The following is a 25,873-nucleotide window of genomic DNA, read 5'->3' on the forward strand; positions in this document are numbered from 1 at the left end:
TGTACTGCAGAGCATGATGGGGTTAGCATCATTTCCTGGGGCTGTTTTGCTACCAGTGACTTTGGCACAGTGAACAGAGTGATTGCAATAATAAAGTACATTAAAAGCTCATTGGAGAAATCTGGTTAAAACAGGCCAAATATCATTTGAAAATCTGAACTCTGACCATTGTTACAAATAGACCATTTAACTCACATATTAAATCAGACCAGTGCCAGAAAATTTTTGATGGCTTTTGAACTTCTTTTATTTCAGAAAACCAAAACTTGTGAACTGCACTCTTTTTGAACTCTTATAAAAAGGTGTATTTTATAAATAATTATTCCACAGGAAAAAAAATAACCGTTTGAAAAAAAACATTCAAGCCCAATACTGTAAAAGTAACACTCCATGTAAACTCCAACTGTAGGCAATTAATCCCTCTGATGGAGATTTATCCTGATTTGGGTCTGAATCAGTCTGTACCAGTGTCAGTCTGGATTTAGACCTCTTGACAAATAAAGCTTGACCAAGAATTAAACTGGTACCTCAGTCTCAGTTACCATCTGAGACAGACAGTCTGTGCATGTGCCTTCAAAATCCAACATAAATGTCAAAGACTTTCCCTTTGTAATGTTGTGTTAACAACCTCTTTCATCCTGCAAAGGATTCTATACACAATCTTATCTAATCTTATCTGCCTGAATAACATGCACACACACTCATAATTATTTTTTATCCCCACCAACAGCAGGGAGAGAAAGGCTGGGGAATGTTCACATGAATTCAGCCATGCAGTAAAAAGCTCCAAGGATTGCCTTTGTGAGCATTTTCTTGCACTTTTGACTCTTTTCTTCCTTTAGCTCTCCGGTAAGCTAAATGCTTCAAGCTAAACATAAGGCAGAGGAGCCATTTTAGAGTTATCAAAGTGCCTTTGGCACTACATTTTCAACACAAAGGTAATAGTGACCAAACAATTTTCCTCAAGCTGGGGAAGTCTCAGGCTCCTCTATGTAAATATGAGTGTGTACTGTTTATATGTCTATTAATGGGGCTCACACACTATAGCACTTCTTTTCTATGACTGTCCTGAGCTAAATCATTGCAAAGACTGACTTAATTTTTTTTCTTCCCAATAACAATTTAGAAAAACCATCAACTTTCGTCCAAGCCCCGGAAATGTCCAGAATTCCAGTAATTTAGTAAGGTCCCTAACCTCCCTCCTAAAAGCCCCTATGACCAGGGTAAACACACTTTATAGTAATCGAACTGTGCCATACTGGAGCTGTCAGTCAGTGGGCACATGGCCAAACCACAGTAAAACCCGATGTTCAGCGATCTTGTCTTGTCAGTACTGTGGGACACTCACATCCAAGGCAGACATTATCGACCACCAGAAAATGTCACAGAGAAGTCCTATAGCTATATCACACACGACAAGATATAACGAAAAAGGCCAAAAAGTAAACTGTATAGCAATGAGCAATGGCCCACTGTACACTGATCACCGCAGTGGCAGGATTTTAGATTATATGTCACAAATGTTCAAACAAAAGAGGAAATTTTTGGTGCTGGCACTAAAAAGATTTTAGTTAAAGCCAAACGGGAAATCTCCAACTTTGCACTTTTTTCACACCAATTTTGTTCATTTGAGTGTCATTAAATCACGCTAAGCAAATGGTCAGAAATAATCTCATCAGTGGCCCTTATTCCAGAAACCGGTATGAGGCTGTGTGGTCTGAAACTTACTCCGACACTTGGCACAGCGGCCCTTGTCGTACTCCAGCAGGTCCAATGTCCGGCTTCGATCGCTGACTGATCGCCTCTGCCCGCTCTCCCTCAGCCGAGCGGCCTCCTCTTTGGCGTACACCCCGAGCTCCTGGGTGTAACGCCCATACATCTGGAAATGGACACAGTCATATTTTTAGGTTTCAAGGAACATACATATTAAACATGCCCCTAGACGTCAGTAACAAATCAAAAATACAGTTCAATGAGGATCACCAAAAGTCTGTATCAACACAGGAGGCGTTCAGGCGCAGTCTTAAGCGTAGGTCACCTGCCTCTTACAACTGCTCAGAGCTCGAAGTGCAAAATAAATAGAAAATGAAAAACAGATGTGATGCTCTGGTTACTTGGAGCTCCTGGTTACTATTATGTGTGCAGTGAAAACATGGCATGAAAACTGCAGTGCAACACTTTCTGTGTAAATACAACATGAGATACACTCTGCTGAAATTCTGCCCTATGCTTGTGATGCATTAACTTGAGTTTTGATAGCGGCTGCTCCACTCAGCATCCCAGGCCACATTCTTCCACCAAAGGATAACTCTTTTAAAATGGCGCCATTCAAATACTGCTGTTGATGCGTAAGATCAAGTTAGGGTTAGGTCTGGGTAAATTTAACCACAGTTAAGCATAAAAGATTGATTTCATTAAGAAAAGATTGACTTTCAAGAAACGTTACACTGTAGTATTATATAATACTCCTTATGACTCAGTGTTTGTTTACTCGATGGGTTCCTCCTGTGTGTTTGAGATCTTACTGTATTTCTATTAGCTTGGTTCGCGTCCTCGCTTTTTCACAGGTTTACGTAATAAATTTATGCTCAGCAATAGACTCAGTGACTCCTTACTGGCTGTAATCTGTGACCTCAGTACAGGAACCTTCCATCTCAAACTGACTCCCTCCAAAAGCTGCATCACACACACACACACACACACACACACACACACACACACACACACACACACACACACACACACACACACACACACACACACACACACACACACACACACACACACACAAAAGTCAAGTCAGCAATACAAGAGGCAGGAAATGTCAAGTTTTATGCACCACCTAGATGGCAGCTCGCCCTCCCATAGTAATCTTGGGTACTGGACAGGAACTGGGGCACTGATGATTTCCTCTTGGCCCCCGCCCCCTCCACTCTCAACAGAGCAAGGCTTTTAAAACTTCCTGAAGCAGGTCATGCAAGGCCATCAAGGCCGCATCAAAGTTGCTGTGTGATGTTCAAAATTTGGATACTTATAAACCCAATTCTTTACATGCAAACACATTCAGACTTTTGCAAAATGTTGCACACATCACAGTGTTAGTCCAAAGTGAACAGGACAAATAAGGAAATGGGGTATAATGAAGCCTCATTCCTGAAGTGTTTCAGTATATACTTTCATCAGCACTCACTTGGTTGTGAAAGGTCCCAAAAAGTGTATCGGACTATATTTGGTCATGTTCAATAGAAGCAAGAATAAGAACACAGTGCTAGATACTCTACAGTTCAAGCTGTCCCTTTGGGGATCAGCAATGTACTCTCATTAAAATCTTCTGCTTTGTTTTCACTGGTGGGTAAAATCTACAACGTAGTGGTGGAAATAACAGTGTTAGAAGTGTAACGGAGGTTATTGTTGGTGGTGGTTTAGTTGTTTGAGAATATTGCTGCCTATAGTAAATTGCAAAAATACTGACAGCCGCCAGTGCTGCCCCTCAGCCTCCTAGTAGATGCACCTATTGTATCAATTTGAAAGTCCTAGGTGACTTTCTTCTCGTTGAGGTCAAAGTCACCGAGATTTGAACTTATCAAGATTTTTAGCAGACGCACTGACAATATCTCATCGCTTCATTTTTGCGTTATCGGGTCCACAAAGTTGAGTATCAACACTGCTCAAACAACAATTGGCATCATGTCTTTTTATACTGACATCGGGTGTCCACTGTAGACTTAATGCTCAAGTATTTTGGACAAAATTCACAGTCAGACTCAAACTTGGTAATTCTTTAGGTACTTTTTGGCTGCTCCTTTATTTCCAAATGGGTCGCCACACCAGCCGTTTGATTTGGCACAGACCTGAGGTTTGTGTATCCTCCCAAAGTTGAACTGGGGATGTGTCTAATAAAACACAATGAAGTGGAATCACATAACATGACTTTTCTGTGAAGTTGTAACAGGCTCTCCAACTCTACTCCCTCCTCATCGTTCCATGAATCCCGCTCCCACTCTTCTTCCTGCTCAAGCTTTCCTGCAACATCAATGGAGGCACCGCACTACACGGCCAAGAGTGCCTTTACGTTCAGAGGTGAACATTAACTTAATGGTTCAATTGCATGTGTTATAAAAGTTAATGAAGTTAAACATTTATGGAAATAAACCACTGTGAAAGCGCTGCAAAATTAACAGCTGCTCTTACAAGCAATAAAAACAGTTAAAGGGCCTGAAAGGGGCTCCGTTAAATACGTGATGAAATATGTGTTGTGGTCTGACTGAGCATGTTTAAAATGTCATGTCCTGTGATTTTATTTTATTTATTTATTTATATTATTACAGGGTTTTTTTTCACCATTAAAAGAGATCAGATTTTTGCTATTGGAAAAAAATCTCAAGCGTTTTGGTTAAAAACTAAATGCAGCAAAGAAGAACCGTGTAAAACTCACTATGTGTGTGTGTGTGTGTGTGTGTGTGTGTGTGTGTGTGTGTGTGTGTGTGTGTGTGTGTGTATGTATGTATATATATATATATATATATATATATATATATATATAAAAAACACCCAGCACGCCCCTGCGGGCGGTTTATCCTCCAAGCTCGGGTCCTCTACCAGAGGCCTGGGAGCTTGAGGGTCCTGCGCAGTATCTTAGCTGTTCCCAGGACTGCGCTCTTCTGGACAGAGATCTCCGATGTTGTTCCTGGGATCTGCTGGAGCCACTCGCCTAGCTTGGGAGTCACCGCACCTAGTGCTCCGATTACCACGGGGACCACTGTTACCTTCACCCTCCACATCCTCTCGAGCTCTTCTCTGAGCCCTTGGTATTTCTCCAGCTTCTCGTGTTCCTTCTTCCTGATATTGCTGTCATTCGGAACCGCTACATCGATCACTACGGCCGTCTTCTTCCGTTTGTCTACCACCACTATGTCCGGTTGGTTAGCCACCACCATTTTGTCCGTCTGTATCTGGAAGTCCCACAGGATCTTAGCTCGGTCATTCTCCACCACCCTTGGGGGCATCTCCCATTTTGACCTCGGGACTTCCAGGTTATACTCGGCACAGATGTTCCTGTACACTATGCCGGCCACTTGGTTATGGCGTTCCATGTATGCCTTGCCTGCTAGCATCTTGCACCCTGCTGTTATGTGCTGGATTGTCTCTGGGGCATCTTTACACAGCCTGCACCTGGGGTCTTGCCTGGTGTGATAGACCCCAGCCTCTATGGATCTTGTGCTCAGAGCTTGTTCTTGTGCTGCCATGATTAGTGCCTCTGTGCTGTCTTTCAGTCCAGCTTTGTCCAGCCACTGGTAGGATTTCTGGATATCAGCCACCTCCTCTATCTGCCGGTGGTACATACCGTGCAGGGGCCTGTCCTTCCATGATGGTTCCTCGTCTCCCTCCTCTTTCTTGGGTTTCTGCTGCCTGAGGTATTCACTGAGCACTCGGTCAGTTGGGGCCATCTTCCTAATGTATTCTTGGATGTTCGTTGTCTCATCCTGGACTGTGGTGCTGACACTCACCAGTCCCCGGCCCCCTTCCTTCCGCTTAGCGTACAGCCTCAGGGTGCTGGATTTGGGGTGAAACCCTCCATGCATGGTAAGGAGCTTTCTTGTCTTTATGTCAGTGGCTTCTATCTCCTCCTTTGGCCAGCCTATTACCCCAGCAGGGTACCTGATCACGGGCAGGGCGTACGTGTTGATGGCCCGGATCTTGTTCTTACCATTCAGCTGACTCCTCAGGACTTGCCTGACCCTCTGCAGGTACTTGGTGGTTGCAGCTTTTCTAGCGGCCTCTTCATGGTTCCCATTCGCCTGTGGGATCCCCAAGTACTTGTAACTGTCCTCTATGTCTGCAATGTTGCCTTCTGGTAGTTCAATCCCCTCAGTTCTGACTACCTTCCCTCTCTTTGTTACCATCCGACTACACTTCTCCAGTCCGAACGACATTCCAATGTCATTGCTGTATAGCCTGGTAGTGTGGATCAGTGAATCGATGTCTCGTTCACTCTTGGCATACAGCTTGATGTCATCCATGTACAGGAGGTGGCTGACAACTGCTCCGTTCTGTAGTCGGTATCCGTAGCCAGTCTTGTTAATGATCTCACTGAGGGGGTTCAGGCCTATGCAGAACAGCAGTGGGGACAGAGCATCTCCTTGGTAGATCCCGCACTTGATGGCGACTTGTGCTATGGGCTTGGAGTTGGCCTCTAGTGTTGTACGCCACATCCCCATTGAGTTCCTGATGAAGGCTCTTAGGGTCCCATTGATCTTGTACAATTCTAGGCATTCCAGTATCCAGCTGTGGGGCATTGAGTCATAGGCCTTCTTGTAATCAATCCAGGCAGTGCACAGGTTGGTCAGTCTGGTCTTGCAGTCTCGGCTGATTGTTCTGTCTACCAGTAGCTGGTGTTTTGCGCCTCTGGTATTCTTGCCAATTCCTTTCTGTGTCCCGCTCATGTATTGACCCATGTGCCTGTTCATCTTAGCCGATATGATGCCTGACAGGAGCTTCCATGTAGTACTGAGGCAGGTTATTGGTCGGTAGTTGGAGGGGACCGGTCCCTTCTTGGGGTCCTTGGGGATCAGGACCGTCCGGCCTTCAGTTAGCCATTCCGGGTGTCTCTCGTTAACTAGCAGCTGGTTCATTTGTGCTGCCAGACGCTCGTGGAGTGCAGTCAGCTTCTTCAGCCAGTAGGCGTGAACCATGTCGGGCCCTGGTGCTGTCCAACTCTTCATACTGGAGACCCTTTCTTGGATATCTGCCACTGTGATGGTTACTGGACCCTGTTCAGGGAGGTCGCTGTGGTCTGCCCTCAGATCCACTAGCCACTGAGCATTGCCGTTATGGGTTGCATCCTTCTCCCATATGCTCTTCCAGTATTGCTCCGTCTCCAGCCTTGGTGGTGCTGTTCTCTTATTGTTCCCTTGCCACTGAGAGTACACCTTTGCTGGTTCTGTGGAGAACAGCTGGTTTATTCTCCTGCCTTCTATCTCTCTGGTGTACCTCCTCAAGCGGCTGGCCAAGGCTGTGAGTCTTTGCTTGGCAGTTTCCAAGGCCTCAGGTATGGACAGCTTGCTGTATTTCTTAGGCACCTTATTTGTCGCACCTTTCTGCAACTCCGTTAGTTGGCTAACCTCCCTCCGTGCTACTTTGATCTTGCCCTCTAGCCTCCTTCTCCATGGAGGGTACTGCCCCTTGTCGCTGTTCAACTTGTAGCCAAGCATCTCACTGATCACTGCTGCCGTATTGTAGATCAGCTTGTTAGTGTCGGTAATCGTGGTTGTAGGTATTGTCCGTAGTGCTGCATTAACATCATCTAGCAGACCTTCTGAGGGAACTTCACGTAATCTTGGTAACCGGCTACGGGGGATCCAGGTTTCAAGCTTGGCCATGATCCTATTTTTCAGGTCAGTTCCTCTCGCACTCAACTCTCCTATCGCACTTGGGGCTATGTACCCAATCTCGGGTGGGGGTGATGATATCTCCCCCCTGACCTGGCGTCCTGACTCCTCCTTGCCGTAGCATTTGTGTTGTACCTCGTCAATCTCTAGCTGTGAGAGCAGTCCCTTTTTTCGAATGTTGGAACACTGAGCTACTAGTTGTTTCGCCGTCATTGTGGATGTTGGGTATCGAAGAATCCATAGGTCCCTCATCCTATTCATGTAGCCCCTTCCGCCGGGGTTACTTGCATAGTAGCATTCCAACAACGCCCTGTTTTCGTCTCTTGCCCACCGATGCCTTCTTGTTCCAGTAGCCCACTTTTCGTCAGGGTGCCCTGGTTCCTCAACACCTGACGCGGACCTTGTTGATCCGGGCGACGTCCGAGCCGGCATGCCTTCATATTTATCTGTCTCGCTCATGTCTGCGGTAGGCTTGCTTAGCATAGGGGGTCTAGCCTTAGGACCCTTACTGGATACAGACGCCCCAGGCAGGAATCGAACTTGCGATCCTCTGTTCCAAAGGCGTGTATATGTGTGTATGTATATATATATATATATATATATATGAATGAGTGCCGAGCGCACTAGTGCGCGTGCGTGCCCGTGGACAGTGTGAAATATAGAACAGCCAAATATTGAATAATTCATGCTGAGCACAGACACCAACTATCATCAGTTTTAAATTGGAAATACTCGTTGACATGGCCTTGAAGGAAAAAAAAGAAAAAGAAAAATCATTCAGGGCACATTCCTTTTACGGGTCACATGACTGTGTTGTGTGTTCACTTTCTTAATAATCAAATGTCCAGATCCGATATAGAACGATTCCGTGCACGGAAAACAGACACAGGAACCAGGATAAAATTTCTTGAAAAGTGGCGCCTGTTGGCTGACAAAAGAAACTGTTTTGATAACATACAAAGGGGAAAAGCATGCAGATCGACTCTCACACACACCCTTACACCCACGGGCAATATGCACTTGTATACACCGTCTGCCATGCGCACAAAAAAAAAAAATAAAAAAAAATCTGTGGACTATTTTTAACCACACACACCCATGTACATTCTTGCATAAGTTTGTCTGAACTGCAAATCCCGTATAAGCTGACAGGTTGGCGCAGGGTGAGTGAGGAGCAGCACAGGACTTCAAATTGTAGCCATGGTTCAGTCAAAACAGGAGGTCAAAACAGGTCTTTCAGTTCACAGAAAAGGTGCCTTTGAGTCACATTTATTGTTGGCTCCGGTCACATTGTGTCTCTTGTTACAGCCGTGCTGTGAAAAGGTTAACTACATCTTGTGCAAGTTCTGTCCTTATCAAGCTCGTGTGGGTTCTGTGAAGCCATAGCAGTTATGTCACTAAAGTCAATGAAATTCCAGGAGTAACCAGGAGCCCCAGTAGTGACTTTATCAAATAGATCAGGTATCAGCTAACAATGACTGATAAAGATTAAATCTAGGCACTTAGATGCAAATCTAAGTGCGTCTAAGTCCCTGAATATGCAGATCTATGAAGTGACAAATTAAGGAAGTATGTGTTCAGGCCAAATTCAATTAAGTGAACACCTGACTTTAAGACAGTGTGCAGCAGAAGATTTCGAAAGGCCAAGGACTTTTTTTAGGTGGTAAAATATAATTTTCCAACCGACTGAGATTAAAGTCTTCCACCTTTCGAAACCACCAGTGTAGTCACTGAAATAGCCCACATATTTATCTGACAGGTGCTTAGCATAAGCAAATCTTCAATATTTTTTTTGTCAACCAGTTTCCTTCCATTGTTCCTCATGTTAGTTCCTGAAGCATAACTGTATAAAAAGTGCTGCTTCACTGAGGAGCACCTGAAACTGCCCGGCTCAGTCTTATCAAATCATCTGGACTTGAAGTAGGTGTCTAAACCTGTAAATGGCAGGTAAGAACCAAAGGCAATGTTAGTGGAAGTCTAATCAAGTCATTAGACTTCCACTGTTGTATTAACACTTCATTTTCAAGTAGCTGTTTGAAGTAGTTGCTTTTCTGTGCATCATTATTGGATTTAAGTCAAGATTTCACAGCTGAGCTTATTACTCATCATGCATTTGTCACATAGTAGTTGGAAGTTGAAATATTAAATATAATGGTATAATTTAATAATTCATCTGTGGAAGGTCGCATGTACCTACAGTTGTCAAAACACACATGCGCATGTATCCGACAACTAGGGCTGCTCAATTAATTGAATTTTAATCACAATTACGATCTGGGCTTTCATGATCATTAAAAATGATTGAGCCGATTATTAGCCCCTCCCTAATTTATCTGCGACACCTTAAAAGGCCGGTCCGTGAAAATATTGTCGGACATAAACCTGTCCGTGGTGCAAAAAACATTGGAGACCGCTGATTAAGAGGACCCGAGGGAAGCTTGGAAAGCTAAGCAGAAGTTATTTGGAGAGGAGAGTGACTGCCATTGGTTGAAAAGAGGTTAAAAAAAAAAAAAAAAAAAAAACTTCAGTGGTGTTGCACACTATTTTATATTATTTTTTAAATACATTGTTATTGTTAACCCTTTAAAGCCGGTCAGAGCAGCACGCTCCGTTTTGTGTAACTATTTTTAAATCCCTGTAGAACCTGAACCGTGTAAGCTAGCGCAATAATTTGTTTTGCATATGAAACCGGAGGAGTTGTACTTACATCTTATGCCATCAGCTTGTCCTCGGTCATGGTTTCCTTCCGCATAAAGCTTTGCAAAAATTGCATAAAAAGCACTTGCAGGAACAAAAACATAATATTCCAGAAACACGCTTTGCCGATCCGATCAGCTATTCGTAACATTTCCCACAGTGAAACAGACGTCAGCGCGAACTATCGCATGTCCGCCATTTCCTGCCTGAAACCGGAAGTGACGTCATTTTCGCGGAAAATGTAGTTTTTTTTACTTGTAGGCCTTAAAAGCCTATACTGGTCATGTTTGACTTTTCTGAATAGTTGCTGGGATGCTTAGAACTCGATTTGCACTGCTGGAAATAGTTTATTTTGATGCACATGCTGTTTTCTTTGCAAATTTGCATCATAGGATTGTTTTTTCGTTTTTCCTGCAGTATATAAAAATTAGTGTATCTCCAAAATAAAACTATGAAGACACTCAAAATAAATTTCCTGTTGTTGTAAACTATTTTTTGCACCTTTTTTGTATTTAAAGTTTTGAGGGATAAACCTCTTAAATTTCTCCAAGTAGAAATATATGTAAAAAACAAAACAAAAATGATTTTCAATTTTTTTGTAGTTTATTGCACTTTTTTGCAATTAATGTAGTTACTATGGACTTAATGCATACATATTATTAAAATATGGGCTATAACAGTTGTATAGCAACTTGAAATGCTCCCACAAATGGCACTACAACATGTAAAAAAAATAATATAAGCTCTGGCGGACTTGGTTCTATAGTAGGTCGAAAGGGTTAAATAAATATCGTCAAATAATCGAGATCTCAATTTCAGTGAAAATAATCGTGATTATCATTTTTGCCATAATCGAGCAGCCTTACCGACAACCACCATCAACAAAATGCAATTCTCTGGGAAACACTAGCATACCACAGAACAGCGGAACTTTCTTTTAGAGGCCCAGATGAACAGAATCAAAAGGCTTTGAAAGCATTTAAAACATTTCTTGATGAATTTGTGGTTCGAAAATGTGGATCTGGCTCCAGTTGAAAACCACTTCTTAATAGTAGACTCTTCTTGGTAGAAAGGATTAATAGACTGACAAGCCTGGAAATACCTCGCCGGGTCCATGTTAAAGTCCAATATGGGAGGAGGACAGGAATGAACACAAACAGTGGGAAACGGAGGAAGAAAAAAAAATCAAGAAGGGAAACATTTGGGGAGCGATTTGGGGTTTCTGACATCAAATGCCAACCGCTGTTTAACCCAAGATGCCATTCTGCATGGCATTCTCAGCCACATTCATGATCGCCAACCCTAAGTTTTAATTAAGTAAGGAGCTTCAAACGCGACGGAAACTCAAAAGACCCAAAAACAAGAGGGCAGAAATAGGCCTTCTCAGATGCACCCCTTGAAACTCGGATCTGACCAAAGAAAGAAAACAAACAGACCCATCCAGAACAAAGACATTATTGGTTGAAAGCCTATCATTATGCTGAGCATAGTCAGAAATGGGCATTTGGCTGAGCCTGAATGCCTGGGTTAATTGATCCCAGATGAACGGGCTGTCCTGGACTCATTGTCCTGCCCACAAGGGCAAGAGAGAGGGCACAGACGACAAATAATGCCTGTATTGATATTAAAGGTATTAGCTGCTGGAAAGAAGCGGAGAAGCAAGGTCCTTTCAAAAGGGAAGTTTGTTGCAAGACCACGAAATCTATTTAACATGGTTTAAACACAGTTCAGAGACTAAATTACAAGCATGCAATTAACAAGGGACAAGGATTGGGTAGGCAGAAACCAACTGTGACTCCAGGGTCAAGTCACCTTGTTTAATGACAGGCACTCAAACAGGTAAGATAACAGCAGAGACAGATAGATGATTCCCAAGTTGTTCCTCATCTTTGTTTACATGTAGTAAAGTCTTACAAAAAAAAAAAAAAACCCTACATGGAATGTTGGGGAAAAGAAAAATGCTTCACCTGTTTTCAGATCGCAGTATCTGAAGATCTCTGGCAGGGTGCTTTATTTCACAGGGGCAAGGTACATTGAGTGCATATTTCCATGTTTACTACAGTAAAATATTACTTAAAATCTGAAACAAACTTTAATACCATGTATCTCTAAAAGCTGAGATTTTTCAGCAGACAGGGCAACAAAACGCCCCAGGACAGTGTTAAGACAACAACTGCCAATGATGCAGGACATTTCAGGTGATATCTGAAACTGTTTATGACTCCGAGAATAGAAAACAAGATCAAAAGATAAGAGATAAGACAGGAGGTCATGGTTTATTGATACCGTTATCAAAAAAGAAAACGTTTGGAGAAAGGAAACAAGTCAAGATAAAGAGGACACAGAAGGTGAAGGTGAAGTTTTCACAGAGTCTTAATGTTAATCAGTGAACTAGACTAGCACAACACACGTGCACACCTGTTCCCTCTTGCTTGTTTGTTTCTTTTCTATTGTCTTTGCTGGACTTGAACTGACATCATCAGTATTTATCGTCTCGGTTTCCGTTTAGATTTGTGTACACTGTAAACACAGTTGTCCACACCTAAACTGAATTTGATTTTAAATGACATTCCCCTCATGTCTACCTTTTTATTTTTATTTTTGGATTCTATTCTAGTAGCTTTGCATGAATCAGATTTGATCCTTAGCGCATGTTGCTTGTCTTCGGAGCAGTTCAACTTTAAGCCAGCTTTTTTTTGCTTTTGCAAACAGAACATGGGAGGGGCTTCTGATGACCATATTAAAGATATCTTCTTTCACTTAGAGGTTTAAAGATCCAACAGTAGAAAAAAAACTAAACATAAAAAAAACATAAGAAAAAACAAACAAACCTGAAAAATAGTTTGTCATAAAATAATAAAGTCAAGTTGAATGTAGCTAATCTAACTCGCTGTCTGTCTGAACAGCATGTTGAATGGTTGTCTAGCTTTGTGGCCATCTATAAACACATTTGTTTTCCTTTGTGGCCGGGCAGCATGTCTCAAGAACTTGTTCTGAGTCAGTAGTGCAACTGTAATTGTAGAGTTTTCTCACACAATTACACAAAGAGCCTATTGAAGACACTAATTCGGGCTGGGTGACACCAATAGAAGTTAACTTTCGCCCACATGGGTTAAAAATACTTAAACTTCAATGGAAAAAAAATGCTGCATCTAGGAAGCGTGGAAGCTGACATTCTCCTGCAGTCTGAATGACAACTTTGTGTCACCACCCGTGTTCAGCCAAAGCTGTACGATTTATTGTCGCTTGGTTAGAGAAAAGTGAGTGACACTGTAGGATTTTATGGTCAACAATGACAGGCACATTCAGATCCTGCTGTCAGTCCTCCCAAAAATTGGAAGTTTACTTTACTTGTTTGGACCGACAGCTCTTATAGGGATAAAATCTATATTTCCACAAGTTTGAAGGCATTTTTGAGACTCAAAATGTGGTTTAAGTGTGAGGGTTACAGTTAGGTTATGGTTAGATTTAGGGTTAAGAAATCATTTGTAATGGTTAAGGTAAGCAACTAGGGAAAGTATTATGTCAATAAGATGTACTTTTAAGGAAGGAAGAAGAGAATTTAAAAGAATCATTGTGTGATTTAATCTGAAGGAGGGACTGTGTTAGAGGACTGGAAGAAGAAAGGGTGCGCGGTGAGATGGCGTAGGACAGAAGGAGGAATTTGGTGAAAGATTCTTCACCCGAATGAGAAGAAAGCTGTGTGGGGAAACACTGCACCGCTTTGAGATTTTAATGTTCACAGAACATTACTGAGCACAGCAGCACCTTTGTCTGCTTCTGAATGGCTGGCTGACTTTTTAATTTCAAATCTGCTACTATTTGGCAGAACTTCTCGCTTTACAATTAAACTGTGCAATCTTACATTGTTGAGATAAAAATATCTGTGAGTCAAAGTAAAACAGACAACACTAAAGACGACTACAACACTTTAAAAGACAAGTGAAACTCCTTCAAAAGAATCAAAATGAGGTCCAGTGTGAGCCGTGCCAGGTAAAGGTACCACAGTGTGGCTACAGTCAATCTGTACCGTACGACACAGGTCTAAGGAAGTTGGGTTTAGGTTTGATATCTGCAGACTTCTCCATAATAACAACTGAATGATGGGCCATAATGTCCAGATGTAATACTTTGCAATCTGTATCCTTGCTGTTATTTATATATGCTGTTAGCCAACTTTCATGTGATACCCCAATATCACAAAGAGTATACCCATCTTTCATCACACAGCCACCTAACCAGCCATTATTCAGCCAGTAAATCAGTGTTGTTGTGCTAGCCTCGAGCAGACTAAAGGAGAATATAGTTCTATGATAAACTTATTTCTTTGTAACCTTGCAGGCTTACTTGGTTTTTGTGACCGATTAAGTTTCAATTTTTAAAATGTATTTTTAATCAGGATCACTCAGAAAGTTATGGGTGGATAAAGGTTTTAGCAGACTTGTCTCAGTTCAGCTCTGAAGAGGTTCTGGATGTGGGTCTAAGTATTTTCTAATGAATTCCATTTTGATTCATTCCCAGACAAGGCAGCCATTTTTGGACTAGACCTACATAAACATATACCAAAGAGAAATGGGAAAAACTGAAAAAAAGAGAATTTCAAGAACTAGGCCAGATATCTGTCTGTGACTTTGTCTGCAATAGTATAGTATAATCAAGTATAATCAAGGAATATGCAGCCTTTGCATATGCCCTCTTCGTGGTCACCTCCTTCAACTCACTCAGGAGGGATACCAAAGCGTTCCCAAGCCAGCCAAGAGATGTAATTTCTCCACCCTGTCCTGGGGCCTCTTCTGAGTAGGACATGTTCACCCAGGAGGTGTCTAGGAGACATCGTAGTCAGATGCAAATACCGCCTTGACTGGCTTCTTTTGATGTAAAGTAGTAGCTCTACTCTGAGTAGAGTAGAATAGTAGAATAATAGAGTAGTAAATGAGCTGCTTACCCTATGGCTAAGGGACAGGCAAGAAACACTTCTGAGGAATCTCTTTTCCACTGCTTCAACCTGTGATCTCATTCATTTGGTCACTACCCAGAGGTTGTGACTATTGATGAGGACAGGGAGGCAGACTGACAGCAGCTCTGCTTTTACCCTCAACTCTTTTTTTCACCAAAACAGACCAGAAGAAGAACTAGATTGTTGCAGACACGGCCGCAATCTGTCAATTTCCTGTTCCACTCTTTCCTCACTTGGGGCAGCAACTTGTTCCAGACCCTTATCCTGAGAACACCAAAACAGAACACTGCCAGCTGGCTACACCTAAAAATTCTGCCCATGAAAATTATGAAGAGAATCAGGGACAAAGGCAGCCCGCTGAGAACATGTCCAACTCATTGACGGCAATGTGGACCTAGCTCTTGAAACTACTTTTGAACTTTACTGTCAAATACTTTTACTACAAAACATTTACTACTAACCTTGAGTGTAATTCTTGAAAGGTCTAACAAATACATGCTTAACAACCAGCACGATTTTACTACTATAAGCAAATCAAAGTAGCCAAGAAAAAGACTGCAAGAAGAAAGCAAGGAGCAGTGTAATAAAAGGATTTACAGTAAATAAAGGTTTCCCTATCCTCCTGTGAGGGACCCCAGGGGGCTACTAGGGAGTCTTGCAAACTTGTGCCAAGCTGCCATGCCAACCCTCGAGGCCTGTCTCACACTGACCCAGAGCTGGACAAACAGAAAAAGGAGGGGAAGACCGACGGGTAGACAGATGACAGAAAAATAAGAGGCAGGAAAAGCTGCAGGAGGTGTTGGAGAACAGCAGTGATGGAAACGATGCAAAGAGGGGTAAAAGAAAGAGGTGGGGTAGGTGGATATATGTGTGAGGGGGTGTAAAGAAGTTTGGCAGTCCATACAGAATCTATCCTACAGTGTGAGCTGAATTTAGATTTTAACTGTGTGTTGGGGCAGGAGGGAAGAAGCAAGAAGAATGAAACAGTGAAGCTGTGAACACTGGAGGAATGGCTAGTGATTAATGACTGGGGTTTCACACATCTTAAACAAAAGCAAATAAATGTAATCAATGTGCAAAATGTGAGCAACAGGGGGGGCTTGAATAGTGACCCTGTCTTTAAACGACTTCAGCTCCAGTTGGTGCAATACGCTGTTTAATTATGTTCCAGAGTTTCAGTTAAATGAATAAGATTATTCAGTCCAATACGCAGCAGTCTCTCACTTCCTCATATCAGTTACACGTAGACAGACGAGCACCGATGTCGTGCTACAGAGACTGTATGACTCTTCCTCTCCCTCTCTCTCTGTCCATTCCTGCTTCATTCACTCGCCCCAGTAATCAGTTCCAACGGCGCACTGGCAGCTGCACATTGGTATTAGCATCACGTCTTAACAACCACCACAGGAAAAGCCACAGACGCTGCAAAGCACTGATATTCACCTGTGGACTGTGTGTGCGCGCACATGCGTGTGTGGAACTTGCACTCTCCTGTTGCCTCATTAAGAAAACCCACATTTACTTGGGCACATTCAGCACTGCTGGCAAACTGCAAACCTGCTCCTTCCAAATACTTCATCACTTGGTCGTCCCTTCCAAGGTTTAAAGCCACATGTGGTTTTGAAGAAGGCTTTCAAACTGCATTCCTCCAATTAATCACCTTGTGTTCAGCAGATTATCTTGGCATTTCTGTCCATTCATTTCACTTTAGAGCACAACTTTAAGTGCTTGTTCCGATTGATGATGTTGATGTTTGGCAGTACATAACCGGTATGTGTATGAACACAAGGCTGAAAACACTGCCAACTCCGATACAGCAAGCTGACTGACCTGGAGGTCGAGAAACATACAGATGACAAGACAAAGCTAGCTGGCTAAAATTTGCTAAACTGAAGTAAATTAATTGTGGGTAACTTGTGGGAAACTACTGTGTTCAAAAGGAACACAGTAGTTTCTGTGTTCCTTTTGATCACCTTTAAGCACATTTGGCAACCCATAGAAATAGTTAACGATCTGTCTTGATTAACAGCTGCTGAGATCTTCAACAACACAGATCAGAGTAGTGACTGAGAACAAAATTAGCACTAAACCTTGCAGACAAGGACCTACCATGCTTTTTGCCTTTCTGTTGTTGTTACTGTTTAAATGGCAATGGGAAACAGTTCCCCCTTAGGGGATAACAAAGTGCAACCACCTACATGGCCACAGTCTTGGATCTTAAGTTGGGTTTTAGTTACAAGGATCTTTGCGGACAAATAAAGAGCTCTAAAAAGAGAAAAATATGCATTTGTTCAAAAAAAAAAAAAAAAAAAAAAAAAAAAAGTACACAATCAATTGAAAACCACAAAAGGTTTCCACAGAAGGAACTGTTTTCAATCAATTTACAAGAGGACACAAATATTCGACTATTCACATTGTGTTTCAGTGTAAATGTATTTGAATTTCAATTTTTTTTTAAGTTTGAAACTACACTGCCACTGCAGCGATCATCGAAAAGTGGTATTTAAAGAAAAAAGAAAAGCTATGAACATTGTTGCTGTCAGCAGCAGCAACATGAACTGAAGTATGATGAACAGCACAGTTTTGTGCTGAGGTCCTTCTGTAGTGTAAAAAGAGTCCAGTGATAAAGTCCTTTTTAATTGATGCAGCAAGCTGCCCAGAATATCTGGAGCGCAAGTGGTATTTGGGACAGTGCTACAAGTAATAGTGTTAGGTGTTAATCACAGTGTCACAGGAAAAAAAAAAACTAGCAGTGATTCAAGATCAATGTAATAACCAGGAAGTATGCATTGTAAATGAAATGCAGTAACTTGTACATATATCAGGCTAAATAACTGTTAACGGTGTAGCGTGGCTGGGTCCTGAGTTCGCAACTTAGATGCGAGCTACTGACGCAACTGCTAATGGGAGCCTAGGATAACACGACCATATGAGATGGTGGTAAACACATTATAGCGGTGCCTGCACAACCACAGTCTACAGTGTCCTCTAGACACAATCCATCAGTTACACCATGATGAGCCAATCACTTTACAATTGGACGGGTTTTAATTTCACTCAGCACTTATTATCATTTTAGCCATGAATAATTCAGTCCTCTACAAGAGGAAACCAAAAAATTGACAGTTTTAGAATAAAGTGGCAGCCAGAGATAAAGGCCTTACAGAAAGAATACACACACACACACACACACACACACACACACACACACACACACACACACAGAAATCTGATATCAAAACAAGATCAAATGCACTGCTATTCAATAACTGCGCTCCATCACAGTGGACACATTTCTAAACATATACCACCATGATGCTGTTCACAGTGTGTTCTTTCCTTCAGGCTACCCCTACCTATAAAATCCATCCCACACTGTAAACAAACGCACACACACACAAACACAGACACACACACACACGCACACAGACACAAAGTAGTGAGATTGAGGTCACTGCAGTGAGGGCGTCCATAAAGAGGAAGTTGTGGTGAAGAGATTCCCATTAGGTAAATGGTTTTGCAGACAGACAGATAGTGGTGTGTGTCTGTGTGTGGGGAGTGGGAGTTGGGATGTCAACCTTCCCATTAACATGAAAAAGTCCACTTGGCTTCTTTTGAAGATCTTAAGACTAAGTTATGGATATTTCTATGGATAACCTATAAAACTGTAAACTGTCAGTTGCAGTTTTATTTAAGGACCACTTGTATTTCAGTAGTGATGCAAATATTCACTGGCACGTCTCTTTTTGACTCACAAATAATTCTCAGAATTTTATTATGAGTTTAACTTCCACCAGTTTCAACCAGTTATTACAAGTTTCCAGTCTTATCGGAGCTACGTTTCCTTTTTGCAGTAGCTTACATCACATGCAACAAACATTTGTGTAGCTTGTGACTTTGCGATGGACTTGCAATTTTCTGCTTTGAGAGTAGTGCAGAAAGTGAAACGTTAACCTCTAATGACAGCCTTTGTCTTGACAGGCATTCAGGAAAGTAAGACTTAGGAAAAGCACCCATTTTATCATGTGGATTTTTAAAAACATGAGCCAATCAAAATCTGGAAGACTGAAAGGCAAAGGGATTAAAACTGCTGCGCAGTCCCACATGAAGACACCTGGTCGTCTGGACTAATAGAGCAACTAATAAAGGGGACAATCCTGTTAAGATGTTTCATTGGCTTATTAAAAATGAAATATTAAAAAAAAAATTCAACAAATCAACCAGTCAAAAAAATTTAATTAAAAATTAAACATCAGGCAAAAATAAGTGGACTGTAACAGACAACGTAAAACAGCCTGCAAAAATATACTGTGACTATTTAGAAGTCTTTTAAAACTATTACTTGCCTTTTTTTTTTTCCTACATTTTATTTTAAATACCAGGCACACACCTGATATCAGGTTACTCAGGGAAGAGCAGCTTTCTTTCCTCACAGGTTAGCACACAGACACCTATGTACAGAATGTGATCGTGCGCTGCTCGGTTAAATGACAGCCTTCAAATAACTGATCAGGCTACCGGCCTGGTTTAAGGGCATGGCAATCAGAATATACACCCTAGGTAATCTGAATATGTCTCTGATTCTTTCTGCATCTTTCTCAGTCATCCCAACCACCAGCAGGTCCAACACACGCACACACACAGGTGCCAAATATCGATATTTTTAGGAAAATATGTAGGCGCTCTAACAGATTCGACAGCCTGTTTGACTCATCAGGGGTACTCTTCATGACTCCTAGGTGTTTATCAGATAAATGATGGGTAAGTAAGGTTATCATGTCAAGTTATAATGTATTGCTGCTCTGTGAGACCAGCTATGTGCTAGCAATATATTGTGACAGCGGCTGATTCCAACTCATCGTATTGATTAGAAACTGATAATTGCGTCACTACATTACCACAACATTTCATTTTCAAATGCCAGTGCTGAATTGAAGATGAAATGAAATATAACAGTCAGAGGACAGACAATGGAGTCCCAGTGAGAAAAGGAGCTGAGAAAAGACGACTACGCACAATGACCCTCAGTGTTTGCTCCGTCTCTCACGCGTGCTCAGTCAGGACGTGGGAAGACACCGCCATGGCACTGCCCTGTACCGGCCCCGACTCTCACACTCTCACACAGACGCGGGCTGAGGACACACTGTCCGGCAAACTCATCAGTGACATCTGACTGAGAAAACACAGCTGTGACAATAACTAGCCTGAGAAAGTGACGCACAAACACAGTAAAATAGACAAATCCACAGAAAAACGGCACAAAAGACAAAGGCTGGGCTCCGTGCAACAAGTGGTGTGAACCCTCCAGAGAGGGCGACGGCAAGAGCATGTGAAAACATTACGGGGGGAGAAAGACGGGCTGAAATATGAGAATCATAACACAAACAGGACTCCACTAAGCGTGAGGAAAAAAAAAAAAAAAAAAAAAAAAAAAAAGCATGTGAGAAAAGTCAGACACAGACCCAGGTGAGAGGATAAACATGAATACGACAAAGGCTCACAGCTGCAGACACACACACACACACACACACACACACACACACACACACACACACACACACACACACACACGCACACGAAAAGAGCAAGAAGAAGGCCACCATTTAGTGCCAGGCAGGCCAGTTTTGTGTCAATATCTCTAATGAAATAAAGGCTGCCTGAGACAATATTCAATCAACCTGCGTGTGAGACAAACCTGCAGCTCTCAGCATATTGCTGCACTGCACCACCACCACCCACCAGCAACACCCCTTTACCAATTAATCTAATAAGAGTCCTGCCTTTGCTCATGAAAATCCCAAACCGCTTCCATCTATGCTCAAAATGATGTGATTTAAAGTAGTTGCACTTCTAGCCTCAATTTTCCCATTTAATAAGCTATTATTATTATTATTATTATTATTAATAATAATAGATGGATTCTGCTTTCAGGAAAGCAAGATTATAAAATTAGTACAAGGCAGAAGAGGAAGGAGGAAGTGGAAAAGGAGAGGATATGACTATCAAAAAGCAGGGACAGGAGAAGGAGAGCAGAAGGAAGTGGAGGAGGAAAAGTGGGGGGGAGATTGGGGGAGGAAGAGATGGGGGGGGAAAGAAGATGCAGGATGGGAAGTGGGAGTAGGAAGAGGTGGAGAAGGAAGAGAAAGAGAAAGAACAAGCAGGGGAGGAGGAGAATAAGGAGGTTGAGGAAGGGGATTATGGGAGGGAGGAATGAGGAGGAGGAAAAAAGGAGAAGAAATGGAAGAGAGGATGATGAGAAGCAACGTTAACAGAAGGGGTGTTACTGAATGTTTATGAAGAGGACGACGAACAAGTATGGCAAGAACCAGAGAGACTGAGGAGAAACAAAAACAAGAGGAACAGCAGAGTCCAATCGAAGGACCGGAAAGAAAATAACACGGATTAATACAAATATGCATAAATTTACAGATATAAATGTAGTTTAAATGAATGGAATGGATATTTGGGATTAAGAACAGCCTTTTCACAAAACAGGAAGTGCTCACTGAATTTAAAATCAGAGTTCTGCTTAACACCGAAAGTCACAGAGCCAAAACACAGACCGACAAAAATCACGTGCACGCACACACGGAGGAATGACTTTTACCCCATTTTATAAAAGATTAGCTGCTTAAGCTTTATCACGTGGGAGGAGATTAGAAACAAGAAAAAGAGAAAACAACTCAATCCTTAAAATTATACACCTGATGACAACAAGTCGGGGGGGGGGGGAATAACCGGCAAATATATTTGATCATATCGTAAAACAGGCAATAATATCAGCTTTTGTGGTGTAACATTCACTAAAAACAGAGAAAGACCTAAAATCTTCCGTGATCCCCATTTCATAACACGGCCACTCTACATATATTGATCTGTCATCAGTCGTGCATGGCCTTTTGAAAATTAAATGATCATTGAGCATTAAGTACTTGGACCAGTGATAGTGAAACCACTCCACACTGGCGCCTCAGTAAATCCACTTAGCTGACGAGTTATATCAGAGTACTTTCAGACACCTAGAGGAAATTAAAAAGGAGGAAGAAAGTAGGGTAACGGCTTCTTAAACAGAAAATTGCATGATATTATAATAGTACGGCACACTGGGAAGCAAAAAATAAAAATGCACCGTTTTCCTTATGTCTGGCTATAAATCATTTTCATAAAGTGACAGTTGTAATTCAGTAAATGATTCAAACATTTGACAGTTGAGAAATAAGTTAAGGGAGTTTGGCTAACGCTATAGTACACTAGCTAACCTAGCTTAGCAGTCTAAAAAAAAAAGAAAAAGAAAAAGTTCTTGATGGATACGTTTTATTTTGCTTTAAAAAAAAAAAAAAAGTAATAGATGCAATGAAAACATGCTTTAAATATGCTTTAAATAATGATCATGCTTTTAACCAGGTGGTGCACTTCACAAATGGACAAACAAACAAACAAACAAACAAACAAACACAACAACAACAAAGTTAGCCAGATGTAAATGTAAAAATATTGCCAAGGACCTAACACAAATACAGCTGGCGAATGAAATGTTAGGTAATCAAAGTCCAAAAGAGACTCATTCTATGGGGATATTGAAAATTTGTTTGAAATGCTAGCGCCAAACTATAATAATCTCTTAATATTCATCATGATTGTGGCATTAGTTACAAAAAATAAGATGTTTCTACTTGGTAATATAGATACTGTAAGTTTAAATCGATCCACTCAGTTATCGCTCTAGGTTTTTGTAGAATGACCGACTGAACACCATATATCAGTACAGAACATTCAAGAGGAAAAAAAGAAAAATCAGATTTGCTAAGTTAGCGATCAAACAGAGTTAAGTGAGGGTTAACGGTATTAATTTTTCAAGAATACACAGCGTAACATTGAATAATAAGTGATCTCTCATCCAAAACGTTGTTAATCTTTTATTTAAAAGTGAGCCCGCCAACATTATCACTGCAGAGCTCAGTCCTTTCCGGAGGGGAGTCCTGTGATGGAGAGAGTACGTGACTGAACTGGTCCCGGATCAGAGTCTGAGGTCACCAACAGTTTAGAGAGCACTCAGAACAAAGCAGCTGCCTTTTGTCAAAGTACGAAAGGACAATAATGAGTGTTTAACTCGCATAGTGGATATGTAACAGACTAACACTGCATTCACATAGCCAACAAAAAGTTTGAGCACACATTTTTAACTACTAAAGCCTTCCAGTTTCATCACCATGTTGAACCAGACGTCTAATCAATACTATCCAGCATGCTTAGTGGATCAGTTAAAAGTGCAAAATAATTTGTATAATTTCACAATCATTTGTATTGTGCGAGTCTGCACTTGGCATATCACGGATATGGGCATTAGCTGAACTGCTGTGCATGGTGTATTACCCAAGTTGAGCAAACTACGAGACAGTCATAAGCTTAGAAGTCACACAGAAACCTGAAGGTTTTATGTTGCTGACATTCACTACATTTCACAGAATCTGTCCACACTCGCTGTCCATATAATGAGAGGCAAGCAGAGCAGAGCTGAACTGCTCGTGGGCACAGGCTGTATGATCTCATCTAAAGAGGACTTCATATTTTTAGGGCACAATGAGACGAATGTCAGTACGGCCTCTGCACTGTGGGTCACGGGCTACCTTTACTTGTGCTGCTTTCACTGGAACACACAAACACAGGCGAGGAGATTCTCATCAAAATGCCCCACGGCTAGTCCACTGAGCCATGTGAGCTACACTTGTGCCAAACACACCAACCCCCTACAGCTTGAATCTCTGCCCTTAATAAAAGTCTTAAGGTAGTAATTTTTTTTCCTGAAACAGAGGATTTACTGTTATGTTGTGACTAATTTGTACAACATGTGAACTTATGTTTGTGTATCCATGCATGGCTGAGATATACTAAGGCACTGGTTTTATCTACCCATATGTTTTTGACAGGGTTACATAAGAGAAATGTGTGAATACATGTCCTTGACATCCGTGGGACCTGTGGAAGGATGCTGTGGTGTGTGGTACTGGGATTACAGAAGATCCTTTGTGCACTGTGTTACAGTGTAGGGCCTCCATGGATGCTTGAGTCAGGGTAGTTTGGAGGGTCATCCCCTTTGGACGAAGGTGGCAGGGGTGGATGGATACATGTAAAAGTAACATCCACACAAAAGTTAAGGCCCACAATGGCTTATGTTTGAAACTGATGCTACTTTCTGCTGCTAATTTGTCACATAAGGTCACCGTGGTCTTGATTTGGTAGAGTTTTACCCAGGAAGTCCTTCCTGACAAATCCGCACAGGGATTTGTGTTTCCAGTTGGAATCAAACCAGGAATCTTTCACTTGTAAACTGCTACATTATGGAGCCACAGTATCTTGCGTCTTGTTTTAAAATAACTTTATAAAGTCCCTGTACATCACAGGTGTAAAACAGAGCCCAGCAAAGACTTAAATACGGCCCACTAGCCAGCTCTGGAAAAAATAAAGGCACCAAAAAAAAAAAAAAAAAGTAAAAGTAATCTTTCAACTGTAGTTTCAGAACTTTTAAAGCTTTCCCAATTAATAAAGACACCCTCCCTCCCCCTCTCCCCATGGCTATTCATACGCCACAGAAATTAAGTAGAAGAAAAACAGTAAAATGAAAGAAAAGTTCCCGTTTCTACGATCTGGCATAGAAGGCATTTTATTTTATTTTTTTACAATAAATGTACAGTAAAACTTTTATGACTTTAATTATAGGACAGTCTGCACAATGAGCTATCAAGAACTTTTTCCCCTTCACTAAATCATTGCAGAGATTAAATATGCAGTTAAACATCTTTAAACTGACATTAAGGGGAGTTTTGCTGGTCTGGTCCACTTACTGTAAGATCAAAATGAGCAGTATGTGGCCCACAATGTAAAATGATTCTGTACCTAAACCTTTTGGTGTTAATGCAATACAGGCCTGACGATAAAAAGATGCAGAAAAAAGAAAGAAAAAAAGAAAGGCCACAATAATCTTTATTTTGTGTCAGCAAATATTTATCATTGTGTCTCAAAGAAGCATCTGATTTCTTGGATATCAAACCAGCTGTCACCAGTTCTTCACAAAATTCTTCTGCGTACTATGACGGACAACTAAAGGCAGGAACGGTGAATTGCCAGATGTTTGGCATCTTAAATCAGTCAGTTGCAGATTCATTTCCTGCAGAGTCACTGTCGCAGCTTGTGTTAATAAAGGTTACAATAAAACTGTTTTACTGATATGCTTTGACTTCACAATTCTAAAGCCATGTAAATTAACTGTCACTGTAACTGTCACACACAACACAGGCCTTTTAATGACTTTGGAGTGGAGTGGCAGATCCATACATCCTCATACACTGCTATCATTATCATTTTTTAAAGAAGTGCTAAAGAGTTTTCCAGACTCTTATCTATTGAGCCTCAATTTGCTCTTTCCTGCCCTCTGAACCAAAATGATTAACTTTTGGCTTTAGAATGACTTTCTGTGGGAGTTGCTGTATTACACAAGGTACGCCCACGCTTGTCCCCACACTCAATCGTCTTGTGGAAGACAATGCGGCTGCCTCCAAGCGCATCTTTGCTAGAAAAGAGAAAAGTCGGGGAGTGAGAGAGAGGTGTATGCTGTAATTAATTTAAGGTTAATGATTCCCATCTGTCTCAAAGCAAGTGCAAGTCATTTGTAAAAGTGCGCACACACACACACACACACACACACACACACACACACACACACACACACACACACACACACCTGATTAAATCAGTATCCTTTGATACTGGCAGTACCCCCTCACACAGGCCACAACCGCCTGCACTGCTAACTGTTACTGCAAATACCCCTGAG

The 25,873-nt window shown here is 41.6% G+C and overlaps 1 protein-coding gene across 2 annotated transcripts in view; it reads right to left on the bottom strand.

Annotated features, from left to right (window-relative positions):
• Positions 1-25,873, bottom strand: part of LOC308401469 (chloride channel protein 2-like) — a 187,552-nt gene that overhangs the window by 121,419 nt on the left and 40,260 nt on the right. For both annotated transcript variants that reach the window (XM_080889686.1, XM_080889685.1), the window contains exon 2: positions 1,729-1,879. In XM_080889686.1, coding sequence (XP_080745812.1) covers positions 1,729-1,879 — 151 coding nt within the window. The remainder of the gene's footprint in view (positions 1-1,728; positions 1,880-25,873) is intronic.

This window comes from Rhamphochromis sp. 'chilingali' (genome assembly GCF_963969265.1).
Source record: "Rhamphochromis sp. 'chilingali' genome assembly, chromosome: 8".
Lineage (NCBI taxonomy): Eukaryota > Metazoa > Chordata > Actinopteri > Cichliformes > Cichlidae > Rhamphochromis > Rhamphochromis sp. 'chilingali'.